The 17,089-nt window shown below is 37.5% G+C and overlaps 1 protein-coding gene across 1 annotated transcript; it reads right to left on the bottom strand.

Moving 5' to 3' along the window:
• Positions 1–1,857: 1,857 nt before the first annotated feature.
• LOC146168339 (uncharacterized) lies at positions 1,858–16,754 on the bottom strand. Its single transcript, XM_083389049.1, has 14 exons — positions 16,664–16,754; positions 16,497–16,561; positions 9,521–9,653; positions 8,498–9,325; positions 8,277–8,423; positions 7,953–8,110; positions 6,936–7,095; positions 6,673–6,774; positions 6,349–6,413; positions 4,312–4,557; positions 3,783–3,991; positions 3,315–3,570; positions 2,908–3,205; positions 1,858–2,671 (listed from the first exon to the last, which is right to left on the bottom strand). The coding sequence occupies exons 2-14, from the start codon at positions 16,509–16,511 to the stop codon at positions 2,187–2,189; spliced, it is 3,102 nt and encodes a 1,033-aa protein (XP_083245175.1). The 5' UTR covers positions 16,512–16,561; positions 16,664–16,754; the 3' UTR covers positions 1,858–2,186.
• Positions 16,755–17,089: the final 335 nt, after the last annotated feature.

The following is a 17,089-nucleotide window of genomic DNA, read 5'->3' as shown; positions in this document are numbered from 1 at the left end:
CCAAAATGTCCAGTGTCTCCAGACAAAATCTTCTCTTTCTCAAGCTGGCAAACATTGTAGTGCGATGTTATGGCACTTTTACGCCGGCGCCTGCCGGTTTTATAATTGAATTTATTTCCTTATTATTTAAATAGTCTACAACTCTACATTGTAGTTGTTCTAATATCCGTTTTGACCAGGGCATTATTGTTTTCCGTGGTAAATTTACTCACTTTTTAAAAATCAGAAAGCTTAGCGATTATATGTTTTGAATTTATTTTTATGTAATCTAAACATGGCAATAATAGTTGGAACGAAGAAGAAGCGCCAAAAAGGGTATTGAAAAACAAATAGTTAATTGACGATCCAATAGGTTTTTTTACGAGATCTCTGACGCTACCGATTTTGTTTTACATTTAACACATTATTTTCGTAAAATGCAAAACATTTAGAATTCGTTTGTACGCAGATAAAAATCTAACAATCGATTAAGCGAATTTTATTGTATACAAGTCACAATAACAGCGAATGTTATTGTATACAAGTCATATGGTTAATTTTTAATAACGTCAGTCAAAAAGATTTAAACCATTGAAATCTCTTAATTTACGTCAGTAGAATTGCAGCCAAAAAAAACGAGTTGTTCTATGTATCACAGGCTATTCTTGTGCTGTATTTTAGGATGCTTCAGATATTATTTTACCTATACTGGTTGGATTTATCAAAAATATATTATCAAGTTTTTTGTATTCCTTTTTACCCGATGGCTCCCCAAACTTCGATCGGCTGGTCTGAAAATATTGGGATATTGTCGCCAAAATCACCCTGCAGCCATTACGGCGCAGCCTTTATTGATACGCCATTGAAAAAAAAAGCCCGTGTATTTTTATTTAAACCGCCAGCTAAGCAAACATTAAAGTTTACACATTCATTCAACTTTCAATATAGTAACAACATAATCGGATTATCTGAATGTTACACATAGACTTTGGAGAGTAATTAAATATATCAAAGAAATCACTATGCAACAAAGATGTCCAGCGGTGCAATTATTATTGATATAAAGCAGAGATTCTTAAGCTGGGTGCGCGCCGCTAGGGGGACCAAGGAGTTGCAAAGGGACGCGCGCAGGACTCTCCCAAAAAAATGATACGAGTCTTGATTTTCATTTCTAGTATTTAGTTCCCCTGACCTGAAAATGGAATACTTACTATACTCAATGTACAGTGTTGTTAGAAACAATTACATCAGGCTATTCCTTTTAACTAATGTCTTGCCAATTTGCTAAATAAATCAACATTTTTGTACCTTTTTTTTTTACTCCAAAGGCGCCGTGTACACTATCACATATGTCTAGCAGTAATATATCTTATTTTCTTAAATGGGAATAAATTTGCACTTTGCTGTGCTTTAAAACATTAACAAAATCTATTAATTAATTATCCTGTTGATTTTAAATGTATAATTACATATGCTGCTGTGCTATTATACTAACCAAGATTTTTGTTTAGTGTTTTTTTGTTTGAATTTCTTGTAGGCCTGCAGTCCTAGTAAGAGCTATTCGAAGTTGCTGTAAAGTTATTAATTCTACATGTACTGCTGTTTTAAATCACAAAGCAAAGTCTGTCTTCAAGTTGCTGAATACGAAATAGATTTTAAAAAATAAACACACCCTGCAAAGTATTTTTAGAATGGTGTAGGCCTAAACTATTCACTTGTTCCATCCTTTGTTCAGCCACATCTTCATTGCAATTAGGAGTAATTTTTGCTAATTTAACTAAAATAAAATGGTTTGCTTAACGTTATTGACGTAAGAAATACGCTTTGTTTAACACAACCGCAAAATATGCGCTTTAAATCAATATATTCGGCTTAATAGGTTGAAAACAAACAGCAAAAAACAAAGTCTGAGTGTTGCATCCTACAAACATTTCAAATGCTTATAAATATTAAAATGTAAAAGACATCCGTCAAATTTATATGAGATATAGTGGCGAGCCAGAATAACAAATGGCGAAACCAATTAATAATAAAACAAAAATACGCTAAACGAAGCACGGCTATGTTATCAGGACAAGGGATGATAACAAATAAATCCTTTACAAACGATTGTAATTTAAGGGCTTTACAAATTGCGCAAAACGCTAATGCACCAGAGAGGGTTAATAAATAAATGAAATTTATAAATGATAAACATGGAACAAGTTTTAGGCAGAGTCGGATTCCCCAGTGCGTACAGCTTTCTGTAAACGGATGATTTGCTCTCTTAACCTAGCATTCTCGCTCTCCAGAAGCACATCGCGGTTGCGTTTGCGCGCCACATCACGCTCAAGTTCGCGTTTGGCCCGTGACGTCAGCTCAAGTTCGCGCATGAGCATCGACAGGTCGCTCTTGAGCGCGGACATTTCCCTCCAATCGGCCATCTCCTCACTTCCGGCAACGACCGGCTTTGACGTGGCGTCGAACTCTTTCATGATGACGTCATCGTCATCGGTGTCCTCGGAGCGCGTGCTCGGGCTGGCAGGCTGCGATTTGTTCGCTGGAAGATCCAGTAGGCATCTGTTGCATTCCGTCGAGTCCCGCTTCCGCATTACGACGATACGAGCGGTCGTTGTACCTTTAAGGATCCTTGCAACGTGTTCAGCTCCTACTGATTGCACGTTTATGCCGTTGATCTCGAGTAGTCGGTCACCTACGTTGTAAAAATAACCATACTTACGGCAAAGCATATAAACAAGGGAAAAATCGCAAAGTAATATGTAAGCGTTGATGAACCAATTTTTATACAGGTAATTAAAGGTGCATTAAAATAAAAAAATACTGCTTTAAAAATATCATTTAATAATAATAGTTATATATTTGCAATGTGTCCAGCCACAAATACAGGAGAGTTTGATAAGTTTCTGATTTTAGTGAACATACACTTACCTTTGCGCAAGGCGCCTTGTCGATGCTCACAGTCCATGATAGTGCCGCGAACCATTGCGCTGGTGCGAGTTGTCTCAAGTTCGTCCTTGAGTGCAAGGCCATATCCAGCATTACTGGAGAACACTTCACAACAGTGAATCGTGTATCCCACTATAGCTTGACCTGGCCTTATTTGGGTTTGCGGTTGATTGGATTGGACAGTAGTGACACCGCTGTTGGAAGAGACTATGTCGTACAGACTGCTATGGATCATGTGACGAAATTTTTCAGCTTTCCGCTGGGCAACAAAGAGGGACATCTGCAACCAAAAAAACGTAAATTTGACCCTCGTGTATTTCATATTTGTTGTTGACATTTACTATATTGTTGATTGCGTGGTGAATGTGTAGTTTCTAAGTTCGTCATACTTTCGTATCTAGAAGTTGGTGTTTGTGCTTTAATGATAGCAAATCGGCCTGGTGGACAGCTATTTGCAAGTCAACATCAGCAAGAGAAGCGCTATCCACTCCCTCCAAATCCAAGTTTCCCGCAGAATAATTTATTTGCTCGTCACTGTCACTTTGCGACGAGTTTTCAACCTTTTGTTTGGACAATAGTTGACGCTGATGACGGAATAGCTGACCGAGCATGTCTTCTGTGCTACTAATCATTTTTTCTGTCGACCTAGTAATAAAACATATGCCAGATTTCAGATTTGGTGTAGAACTATAGCTAGATAAGTCCAAAGGTCAACTAAGCGGCACCTAAAGTAAAGAAATAGTTTTCTGAGATTTTTCTTTGTTGTTACCTTCATTTTGTTAGCTTAATTAGTGTTTTTAGTTTTATTAAATTTCTTCTAAAACAAATGTTGGGGTAATTTACATTATATGACTAACTTAATTTCCTCTTCAAGCGCAAGTGAGCCTCCATTAGCGTTTTCCGATTGTTGATTGACGGAATCGTGATATCGCTGCAAACCTGATTCCAGCATGTTCCTCACTTGCGTCACCTTGCGGTGAATATCGTCAAACTGGTCGACTTTTTCGCGTAGCTGGGATCGCAAAACTGCGTTGTCGACTGTTAGGGCCTCTGCTTTTTGATGTTCCTGCATTTTTAACGGTTAATTTCTCCTTTATAAAAAATATTAGATCACTTTTTTGTTGTATAAAAAGCTCATGATGTTGCTCTTTATAAAACTAACTTGCTATAGAGAAAAATAAAATCTCGTTGCCGTGTACATCCGAGGTAATTTAAAACATAAGACTAAGATTGAAAAACAATACTTTACGTCATAGTTTTAGAAAACATAATAAAAAACCAAAAAAAACCCTAAAACTATACGTAACAAAAATAATTTGACGCACCATTTTAACTAAACACAAAAAGAGAATTTAATTTAAAAAAAAAATAGAAAAAGTTACGCACGATGGAGACTGCTCCGGATGCGTTGCAGCTCCCACTTCGCTGGTGGAAATGCGTTAGTTCAGCAGACTTGCCGATGTCATCGTTTGTAAGGGGGGAAACGTCGTCAACAATGACGTCATCACTAATGGAGTTTTGGACCCGTGTAAGGTACTCGCGTTCTTGCTCCATTAACTCATCGGTGAGTCGACCGGTTTGGTCGAGTTTGTACGGAGTCCATGAGTCGGATCCGGACGAACCACGACTCTCCTGAACATGCATTTATTATAATAAATATTTTGCTCATTGTAATTATCTGTCTATTTGTAACTTGAGGGGTCTTTAATGGAATATACCTCAGCAATTTGTTCTATAAAATCTAGATACGATTTAAATTGCGAAATAAGTTTAATTCGCATTAAACTGTCTTCAGATAGTGCAATGAATATGAACATGTTCAGATTGGGCCTTTAAGAAACGACTTTAATAGAAATTTGTTATGTGTCGTAGTAGATGTTGAGTCATCTACATATAGGGCGTTAGTTTTGGCAAAATTAAAAATTGTTTACAAAATTCTCTTAGCGCATATATGTTGTTATGGTTGCTAACTAGTTTATAGTTTATCCCAGGGGCAACCAAATTTGTTCATAAAGTGCTGAAAACTGAAAAGATTAACAATCATGTGTCAGACATAAACTGTTATAATTACCTTTATTATTGTTAAACGAGGGATATATATGAGTTTCAAAATAGTACGGTATGATATGTCAAACGAAAGAAATATTACGAAAACCTATAGTGAGCTTCATGAAATTGTCGTTGAGTTTAAAATTTCATTACCATTTGATTTGGGATTACATCCGTCAAGTTTTAACTGTATTTTCCTAACAGAATAAACTCCGCGGTCCTAAGTTTGAAGCTGATAGTTGGCTTTTGTTTCAGAAAGTGCTTTTTGTTTCAGATCTCTAATTCAGACAGATGTATTGAAGAGTTTTTCTTTTTTGTTAGTAGTTTGCAATTAGCTCATTTCATATTTTAAAATATGGTAGATATCTGTGTTGTCCATTACCCTATTGTATATTGAGCAATTTTATGGGTTATTTCCATCGACTGGTTCGTTTTTAAAAAAAACATTTTTCTAGTAATTTGCCTACATTTTTCAAGCAAAAATGTCAACATATATCAAAAAAACTAAGATTTACATAATACATTTTTAAGAGTTTGTATATACCCTTGTCAGCAAAACACCAAACATAATAAACAACAGAGCCTGACAGCGCCTATTCTGGGCACTACTGCAGCGCTTCATGCCACAATGCGTTACAAAGATGTGTATAACAAATTCGAAAAAGTATTTTTAAACTATAAAATTGTTGTCGAAAATAGACTACATTTTAGTCAAAATTAGAATTTTATTACTTCACTGTTTTACAAAATGTTATCACAACGTTGACAAATTATTGCCTTTATCATTAATCAAGTTATTACAGTAGACGCTATAAAATACTATATTAATCTTCTGGAAAAGGACTAACTAAACTTTAATGTAGCCTACAACTCTAAACTAGTGAAACAAAATTGCCCAAAATTACAGATAAAATCGCTCCAACGCTCCACACGACCTATATTTTTAGTGATCTGATTCACCAACGCGATTAGATATTACATTTTAACTGGGGGGAATTTCCATATTTTCGGTGGTTTCTTTCCACATAACCGTTAAAGTCAACACACAATTCCCAGCACGAAATGGGTTTTAAACTGCCGCATTTTTACTGAAAAATAACACAAAGTGTACGTCAAAAATTCCCTACTTAAAGTGACAGACATGGTCGCTCCAGTTATCACGTTTTAAAAAAACTCTACCAACAAAAATAACCCTTTGAATGATAAAACTCAAGTGCACTTACACAATTACTTTACATGCAATTTAATTGTTTTTCAAATAAAACATACTCTTTGAATAGGTTTCGAATTAGCTAATAAGGAAACCAATGTTACATTTTAGGTTCGTAATTTGCGGATTAAACCAGTCGTGCTATGACGTCACAAAAAACATACCGCAGACAGGTTGGACGTCATCGAACAAGATCGTCTAAAATCAGGGATCTGGTTTGTGGCGGCACCTGAAAATCAAATAACATGGTTCAAATCGGTTGGTTGGCACTTTGCATTAGTGGCGTAAAGTTAACCACGGTTTTGAATTGAATATTTTTGTTTGCCCTTCTTAGAAAGGCAGAATTGAGGCAAAAGAAAACAATATTACACAGAAGACAATAAAAAAATTACTACAACAAATAAACAAAAATTTTCGTGATCTAAAAAAGTTGCATAATCTAACATGGTGAAAGAAGGACAACGATTTTCCAAGCAAGATGGCCATACCGGACTGAGAATTTAGCTGCTTGAGAGTAGCCCTGTCGCACATCAAAAGTGATGCTCCATTTTTCCACTGCGGCAACCTCGATTCAGAAAACTCGGAAAAATCTGTCATATATTTGTATTAATTTATATATTTATTGATAAAGTTTAAAAACTAAGCTGACAGAATTGTTTACTGGCATTTAAAATAAATTACGATAAACTGATACACTTAAGTTTCTATCATAGGCAAGGACAAACAGCACGATATTCGCCTGGCTATTTACCTCCTGACACGGATATGTCGCACAGGGCGAACAAGCTCGAATCAACATTGCGCAGACGGAATTTGCGCAGTGCCAATCGAATCACGTGATCGACAGATGATTGGGTAGAAATGCGAAATTGCTTCCCGCGTGGACGGTGCTTCCCAATGCGACAAATCACCTAGAAAATGCGAAGAGCATAATATAAAACCCTGTATGGTGAGATTTCAACTAACAAATCGTGTCTCCAACCTAAGGCCGACCCTAATAACATAAAAAATAAACTAGAGGCAGTCGCTAATTATTTTCTTATTGTTTCGTTGCTCGCGTTTATTTCTGCTTTTTTCCTTTTTTTGCTTTCCATTTATTGTACGAGCGTTCAGTGTCATTCACCCTGACGAAGGCGGCTTGTATAGGTTGCCGAAATGTTGGTTAACAATTACAATTACAATTACCAGAGGAGCTGTTTTTGATTTATATTACCATGCCTGGTAGCAACAGTTTATATAAAAAAGAAAGTCTGTTAAAAGTATACTTTCTTTTTAGCTGCAGCTGATGGTTTTGCCTGTTCAGAAAGCGATTCGTTCGTCAAAACGGAGTGACCTTAGATTTTCGCCGTAAAACATAAATTATTTTATTGGGCGGAGATTAAGATCGTTCAACGGCATGAGTGCGAGGCGTGGACAAACATTGTCGCGTGACTGTCCAGTCGCGAGCGAGCCACTTCGAATGCCACTAGCCCCCAGGCTACGCACGCTTCCAACGATGGGCAGAAATCGGTCGGGTGGGCAACGAAATTAAACTAATTCGCCTTTAAACCTTAAACGACGACAGCACTTGTTTTCGTCGGATCGATATCAAATCGACCGCCAACAGGAAACCAATTAAACGTTACCGCGGTCAATGTCAGAATAATAGCTATTGACGTATACGAGCTTATTGATATTTCCTAATATGTTTCATTTACAACCAAATTTTATCATGCTTTTTTAACCTATCTAACGCGCGTTTGGTGTTATTAGGCAAAAATAGACGTACCTTTATAATAACACCCTTCATTTGTATGAGCTCCAGTCTCCTAGTGACATTACGTCTTGTCGACGTAGTTATTGATTTATAAACAGCCAATGGACATTCGTCAGGCTCCAGCATTCGACGTGATGACATCACTCCTCTATTGCGGTGTTTCTTCTCGACTGCAAGTTTACACATGAAACATTTAAAACATGAATTCACAATGAGATTTAAGGTAACCTGGAATTTATCGTTTCTTAACAAAATTATAAAAAAATAAACAACAAAATGCCTTCACCAGAAATAACAGCATCAAACTAAAAAACTGGTTTGTTTTTTTTTACCAACCTTTTACGTCGGGATCGGGGACGGACACGTCGTTTATTACGAACAAGTTAATATCTTCGTTTATGGAAGAGCTATCCACAAAAAGTTGAACAAGCTCACTTGTAGTTGTGGTGTCAGTAATCTTTAGTTGAGTGGCAGCGAAACAATCTAAATTTAAAGTTACGGTTAGGCCCTGTAAAATTATTCAGTATATCAAACAGATGATAAAGCACATTTCGTACCTGGTGATGTGATATTGGAATGGATGACTATGTCATGAAGAAGGCCTGTTTCTGTTGGCGATATTGGCAAAGCTTTTGATTTTGAAATTGCTTGGCGTATTGTACTTAACGTCTTCTTTACTCTACTGGATGATGTACTGACAGAAGATGCGGACAAGTCACCATATGTGCTGCCTTGCTCATTTTCGGGAATAGCTGTGGAATTTGTAATGGAAGACGATGAGGAAGTTCCGCTGACGTAGTCTGACGAAGTCGCAGTTGCATCTTGGTAACCTATGGAGGACGGGGGTCTGAGCCTGAGCCTTGATTTGGGATGTTTGGTGTCTGAATCAAACTGATTGTTTGATGACTGGTGTGTGTTGGCCGTTTTCGACTCTCGCAAATATTCGGCCAACTTCAAGACCACGTCTTGCCTTTGTCGACTGTTTTGAAAGCTGAGTCTGTTGAGACAATTCCAGGCGGTTTCGGCATCCGCCAGGTGTCTTCCACAGACTCTAGATTTGCGAAACTGTTCTGATAACTGGTTGTCGTCGTCCAACTGAGTCGACTTCAACCAATCGCAGGCATCTTCGGTTGACCACAAGCTGACCGGTTTCTGACTGTGATGATGCATGAATTTTCGCATCCTTGAAATATTTAGTTTACTATGGTCGTAGCTGGTGACCTCGGCTGGCTGTTTCCTTTGATATTCATTCGTACTTGGAGACTCGCTGTACACACTGTTAGCCTTCACGCGACCCGAAGCGTTTCTTTGCTTGACTTTCTGGGAAACTCCACCTTCCAAATGCGCAGCTTTGCGATGCTTTACCGAACGCGTGCTGTACTTCCCTGTGAACGGCGCAAGGTTTTTGTTAAGCTTAGTACCTTGAATTGCGAACTGTATTTGTACATAGATGAATATTTTATCGTTTAAATAACAAATAAAAAACACATTAAGCTTGTGGTATACTAATAAGCGCATAAAGTCAAAATGTCTGACACCAAGTATTTTTGCTGTAACTTACGTCCCTGATTTCAACTTACGTGTATGCTGCTTCTTGGGTGCTTCTAATGTCGGTGTGTAGTTGGTAAGGGTCGGATCACTTGGCAAAGCGATGCTAGACGACGAGATACTGCTGTCACTCAAAAAACTAAGCGATCGCCTATGTGCTGAATGCTGTAACAAAAGAGAAATAATAACTTTCTGTACTTACAGCTGAGCGTCTTTTCAACATAAATGTGTAAACGAATAACAGATTCGCGCCACGTGCATCATTCGTCCTGCAATCAGACCATTGTTATAACAAAATTGCCTTAAAGCGCCACCCTAATTTTAAAAAATTATCCAATTTCTGAAAGCTAGCAGTTTTTACTGTCATTATATGAATTTCTTTCTAACCCACAATTCCAGCCTTAAGAGAAACATACAAAGCCGGAACTGTAACTTTTATGCGTGTTTCAGAACAAATTCAATTTTTTTTAGTTCGATTAGCGGTTGCCCACACGCCCACTTGAATTTGTTTAACCTGTAGAGAAGTAGCCAACGTCATAAACACTCCAACGTCTGTACTAGGCCATGGCCGGGCTCGCAATAATAAACACGTATCCGCAAAAAAATTGTATAATTCGCGGTGGTTTGTGTAATTGCCACTATTAAAATCCCACGCAGCAATCATTTATTTAGCCCCTGTCTCAATGTCGTTAAACGGCAGGCAACTAGTAATAACCGGATTAACATTCGACATTGATCCGGCCTCGGGTAATTATACTTTTCCTTTGCGACTGATATGCGACGTGTCGCCTTTCGCTGATCTGACGAATGTAAACAATAGTACCGGTGAACGGTCGATAAGTTGTTCGATCAGAAGGGCGTTTAGTTTTTTAAAGGAAAAAAAACATTGCTGTCTTTGTAAAATTTGCGCAATTTCTAAAACAGGTTGGTATGTGCGTTGTGTTCAAGTCTCAACAGCATTAAACGTTAACCCATTGTTTGATAGAGATCCAATTTAAAAAAAGAAAAGATTTTGACATCTTCGTTGGGCATAATCAGGCTTATATCTGCGGTTTGGCCGCTGTTTATATTTTTCAGCAACGTGTGATTAAACCACTGCTTGCCGCCTCACCAGCCTTTCCATGATAATATATAAATAAGTAATTTCCGAGGTACACCCCATTCTTACAAATTCATTTCAAACTAAAGTATAGTAGAAAATACCGAAATCTAAATCTTACCTAAATTCGTTTTTTAACCCAATAATTTATGGCTTAAATGTTTAATTTTTTTTAGGAACAAAAAAAAAAAGACATATTCCAGTATCTTGACATATTCAGCCTTACCAACGTGAACATTGAAAAATATACTAAGAACTAAATATGCAAATTAGAAAGTTAACTTTAGATTTAAGTGAAAAAGTCCAGCAATTGTTCCCGGTTGCCTACTAATTTATAACCTTATTTTTAGTATGTCTTAAACTCTAAATTATAAAGGCGTACAATTTAATAACAAATAGGAACACGCATTAAAATAACATTTTAACTTACTGATTCACATTCTGTTCGGAGCAAATATAACCTTAAGTTTAAATTTAGACATAATACAAATTGAGATATATTACCATATACACTCTTAGTTATTGCTTGAAGTCCTATTAGGAAAACTGCATAGCAAATATATTCGAAATATTCCTTGTTGAAAAAGCAATATATTTATAGCACAATGCCATTCCACACATAAACTGCGGCCTATACTTTTAAGCAAAGCCCCGAACTTTAATCACAACTCAATCATTGAAGGCGGCGTCAGCCGTGAAGTCTCCGACAGTTACAAGTGATCTAAATTACAGGTCGCGTTGGGTAGCATTACAGTTTCGACTTCGACTTGGCTCCACCTAAACTCGGCATGCAGACTCTTTCACTGTCTCATGCTGATTCTGGCGATTCTTCGCTTACAGGTTCCCTTTATGGGCTATTGCACTCCGTTGGGCCATTGACGCTAAAGATTTCGAACCCTACGGGCGAACCATATGATTGGGACAGGTAAGTGGATCGGCAATTGAACTTCAATACGTCGTAATAGTATCGAAGCATAGGGTAAAACCACCTGTTGTTGTTTGCTGAACCCGTGCAACTAACTTTCTACACGTTTCCGCTAACAGTTTGCAAATGTACGACGAACAGACGTGTCTTCGGGGAGCAGATCTCGAGCACCGCACTTCCTAACAACAGCTTGTAAACCAGATAGCGAGTCTCGGCGGGCTTAATTACAAGCAACCAACTAGAGTCGCGCATATTTTAACTAAACGGGAAACAAGCGCATGTCTACGAATTTCCAAACACGTGTATGGCGGACAACAGCGCTGCTCGCTTTTTAACAGGTACATTTTATGTTTCGTAACTGCCTTTACAAAAAATGCAAACAAGAAAACGTAATTGTTTTTCCAATATCGCATGTGTAAAAATGTCCAAAACGTATAAAAGACAAATTTATGCAGCCAACGTCCTACAATATATGACATCCTTACACATACATCCACAGCAACTGTATTATTTTATTATCTTTAGTATGCCTATACAAAGTGGCATGGCCTGCAGGCGGTACAACATGGCCGTAATTTTATAGAAGTAACAATCATGCGACGTTCTCTAAACAAAGTGCACACATTACACGTAGATTTTTACGAAAATGTATCAAGAATATTTTTTATCGACGTTAAGTGACGTGTCTTACAACACCGGGCTCCGGGCTCTCAATAACTTTTAATCACATTTATACCGCCAGTATTTACGAAACACTAAAGGACATTCAAATTAACTAATCTTTCGAAAATTAAACCATGCAAGCGTGACGTGCGTAACGAGTTGAGAATCATTTTGACAGTCGTGTTGTTCAGAGAAATATTCCACACTTAAAAAGCTCGCGAGAATGTTGAGCAAAGCACCGTCGCAATGGATGACTCGAGTCAAAAACATCGAAATTATATAGTCAGGTATATGATACCTCGCAATTTTCAGATCTAAATCGGCGTACTTAAGCTACCTCGTTCGTGGGACCGATTTGGCGTGAACTGTTGTACAACGTATAGTATACTATAACAAATAGCGCATTTGAGTTTTTATCATCCTAATATACAAACGGAACCTTTTCGTGCAATTAAAATAGCAACACTGAAATCACATGAAATACAGGCAATTTTATTGTTGGTATCTCATTTAAAAGTGAAAAGGAAGCAATGTTTATTTATATAGAACAAACAAATGAGATAAATATATTTTGATGACGCATCTACCTAAACGAATTGATTTTAATATAAACATGCAAATTTTACTAAAAATATCATTATTGAAATTCAGTTTTTACAACAATATAGGCTATGTTTGTTATTCAGGTGTGTATTTATATGAAAAGGATGCGTCTCATTGCGATTCTATTTACTTACGCTCTTTTACAACAAGCAAACAGCGAGGGTTTGAGCATTGAGCAGTACAAAAACGAACCTAATAAACTGTTTAAACAAATAACATAGAACTCAAGTAGAAAGGATAACGGCCTTAAGGGCACTTGGACAAATGTCATCATTGCTGGGTACAACGTACTGAAAAAACACACGGCCTGCTACATGAAATAGGTTTTGGTTTTAAGGCTTTTAATCAGCAAAACCGTACGGCAAAAAAAATATTATTACTTTTTCTACATTTTTAAACTAAAGAATTGACGTAGACTATAAGTGTGGGAAAAATAAAATAGATATCATTTTAGGCTACAATTGCTGGCCCTGGGCTTGAATGTCAAACATTTGCGAATTATACTCTAAAATGCCCACTTGTTTATGACTGCTCTTACTTTCTTAACAAGGCACAACGCCCAACTGCCACACACACCTAAAACAGCCCGACTGAGCTCGTCTATCGAAGTAAACAGCTGATCCGTACATCAACAAGCCACGATCGATGTAAACCATTCTACGACAGAAACCGTTTACCAGCGCTTGGTCGGCAAATTATTATAAGTCGCGATCGATGCAAACCATTCCTACGACAGAAACCGTTTACTAACGTTCGGTCGGCCATAAATATAACTCAGCGGTCTGCTAATTAAATGCGATCGTGCTAAGAGCACATCGTCCGAAAATAGGTGGTTAGACTGCGAACTCTTCGATAAGCAAATTGTCCTGAGCCTCACACGTCGCCTCGATCGAATATAGAAAGTTGGCCTTGCCTTCGCACCTTTTCGAGCGACCAAGCGTCATAAGCTCTTTCCGCTCCCCAAACTATAGTCGCTATAAATCTCAGCCGCAATTAAAATGCCGACTGCCCGACCAGCACTGGAGGGTGAGAACGGCGGTGAATGACAGGCGTCTTGCGAAGTTGCGATGGTTCGCCTTTGAACGTTACAGTATACTCTTAAGCCAACTCAGACAGATTTATTTTACTTTGTTGGTTCAGTTTCGACATCGTGAGGTATTTCACACGCTTACACCACTGTCCATTTTTTTGCGGTGATGGACTGTTTTTGGGTGATGGACTGTAGTGCTAAATCATATATACTGTTCGTTTTGTGCACATGTCAACATAACATATTGTTTATAAAGTTTAAATAGGTAAATCCACCGATAATTACATATCTTGTTGAAATGTGTTACAACTTTGTTGTAAAAACTAAGGTTTTGTTATCTCTTGGTCAAACTGGTTCACGTTTTATTTTTGTGAAACACCACGCAAGGACGGTGGTTACTGTATATCAATTACTTACTTACGTCAAACTAACCTATCGTTTAATCAACTACCTACGCCAAATGAATAAGGAATCATTCGTAAGTTAAACGCAGAAAAGGAAAATGTCGGTTCCAATTCAAACTTCACCAACTAGGCTAAACTTGAACTTAAAATCAACCCACGCACGTACACGTGCCAAATACCTAAATCGCTTCACGTCGTCTAATTAGTTTTCAATTACGGTAAACAAGGAAGTTAGGCACGGTCTGGTAGTAAATTGGCGCATATTAGTGGCTGGATGGGCTTGCCTTACTACGGATGGAATGAATTAACAGCTGTCGGGCGTGACTGTGCGAATGATTACGAGCTAGCACGCTATCTTGCCGCAAAGCTAGGGAAAGAAATTAAATGCACTTTTCTTTTTAGACAAATTTCCTTTTAAATTATCTTTTTTTAGATAGGTTTTGTTGATACAAAAAACGTTGTACCGATGTTGTGGTATGTAAGTTGTTTATATATTTTTGTTGAACACGCCAAAACAATATTTTATTTTTGGGCAAGTTAGAAAAGCGTCATTTGGTAATATATAAAACAAATCAGAAGTGCATCGCGCGTATTTGAAACAAATCAAAAGCGCAACATACGGCATTTCGCCAAGGCAAACCAGAATGAACGAGTTAAGCCGTTTAACAACAACAAACGCAGCAAATCCGGGTCGTATCCACTTGATTGGCAAACGAGAACGAGAGAATGCTCACACTCGGAATTGCAGCGACTGGCTGAATTTAGCAAAAACAAAAATAACGAAATATAAAACTAAAGGTATTAGATAGGTGGTTCCTCACTCCCTCACGAAAAAGTGTATTTGCTACACTCTTCCTCCAAAACAGTAATGTCATAATTTGACAATCGCCCCGAATTACGATTAATATTGACAGCTATTACGATGAATAATGTGCATTCGAGTCTTACATATTTGCCTGCATACCACCTATTTGTCACACGAAAAAGTTAATTCAAAGTTACAAACAGTTTCGCGGCACAATAATTTATTGAGGCACACAGTTTATGAATCCTGTCATTTAGTGCAAAGTTTTTAACACAGGGGTGTACAAAACTGTTTTCAAAGGCGGGACAACCTCGAATACAAAATGGTGGTCGTATTTTTAAGATACAAATTTAAAATATACAATTCTTAAAAAGAACAAAAACCTTTGCTAAAAGCATCGTTTCTGTGGAATAGTACACAGCAAAATAGAATTAAAAATATGCGGGGGTGACACTGTGACATTAGGGGGGTGACACTGTGACATTATGACAAGCTGTAGATAAGTTCTTTCACCACTTTTTCTTTTTATAACATCGTGTAAAGAAATAAACAGATAGATGCACTCTATGGTGAAACAATGGGACTAGTTAAACAACGCTAAAGGTAATGGAAGTTTCAATCAATGATACTATATGAATATCAATTGGTATAGAAATCATATATCAAAGAGTATATGATTTACCGTAACACAAAGTAAAAATAACTTGAAAACAAAAACATATGATATAATGGTTGAATGGCCTATTAAGTTTGACGAAGGCTGTGCGGACCCAAAATTTCGGGTCACGGGCCGGACCACGTTAACGCCTCTGTTCTAATAGGTCCTTGCTAACAATCGTACGTATAACGTCACTATCCCATTTTGGTAGCTTTCAATTAATTTATAAACAGCGATTCAGTCTCAACGACCATAAGTATAATAGCGAAGAAAAAATAACTGCTATACAGCAGCCCTAAAATGCCTATTTCGTTACGCTTGGTAAGAATACTATATGCTTTTAGAAAACTTGACAACGTTATTATGTTTTAAGCACACTATTTTCTAGGAGACATTTTCAGCGCGATATCGTTAAAGTTCAGATCGTCCGTCATTTTAAGTTAAAGTTCAGATCGTCCGTCATTTTAACAAGTTTTTTAATAGAACTTCTTAGAGTAACTTAGACCAAGATCACGAACGATGCATTGGCGTAATTCAAAAGTATTTTAACGTTCCTGTGTTTCCTCAGAAGCTTATTAATCGTTCGTCACACACCACTCTTTTAAAAACCTTCAAAGTCTTTAACATGTTCCAACAAAAACCCCGTAGTACCTTTAGTGTGTTTCGCAATTGTGCCCATGGATATTTACTGCGTTGCAAGTGCAACAAATTAAAAAAAACACAACGCCATGGACCATGTGTTGAATTCGAAGAGAACACGCAACAGAACTTCACAATTCAACGACTAATTAGGCGGTTTAGACACTTAGGTAACCACTTACCAAATGTTTAAGCATGTTTAGATGACAATGGCCTTCTGAGTGCGATGAATGTATCGACGTTGCTCCTGTAAAATTGACGATCGATTTATCTTTGTTGCATTGTTTCGATTATAATAGCAGCCTACAGTAAGGCCATCATATTTATTTATACAAACTGCAACACTGACCTGTAGGATCGTGGATATTTCCCTTCTTGTTTTGACAGTTTTAGCGCTTAACAAGAACATGAACAATGTTGCAACAATATCTACATAAACCTAATTAAAATATAACCAGCTTAAATATATTTTAAAACTTCAGCGGGCACATCAGAGTACGCCAGTGATCAAAACTTTTCTTCTGCCTCGCATCTTAAAACGTGAGCTCACCAAAAAAAAACAGCGTAGGAAACTTCGTACTAACATTCATTTTTACGCGGCGGCGTTTTTCAGAAGGGCTGCCCTGCCCATCTTTGCGACATGTAACTTTGGGATAAAAATTCCTCGCCTACAACTTAGTGTTAACCTTGGTAAATGAGCTGATTTCTTCGCCGAACGTGATTCGTTTTTGCCTCGTCTTGCCACGACAAATTAAAGTCGATCAAAACACACCAG

Source organism: Ascidiella aspersa, chromosome 1 (assembly GCF_963924565.1).
Source record: "Ascidiella aspersa chromosome 1, kaAscAspe10.2, whole genome shotgun sequence".
Taxonomy (NCBI): Eukaryota; Metazoa; Chordata; class Ascidiacea; order Phlebobranchia; family Ascidiidae; genus Ascidiella; species Ascidiella aspersa.
The sequence above is the reverse complement of the archived record's forward strand: the minus strand, read 5'-3'. Positions and strand labels throughout refer to the sequence as shown.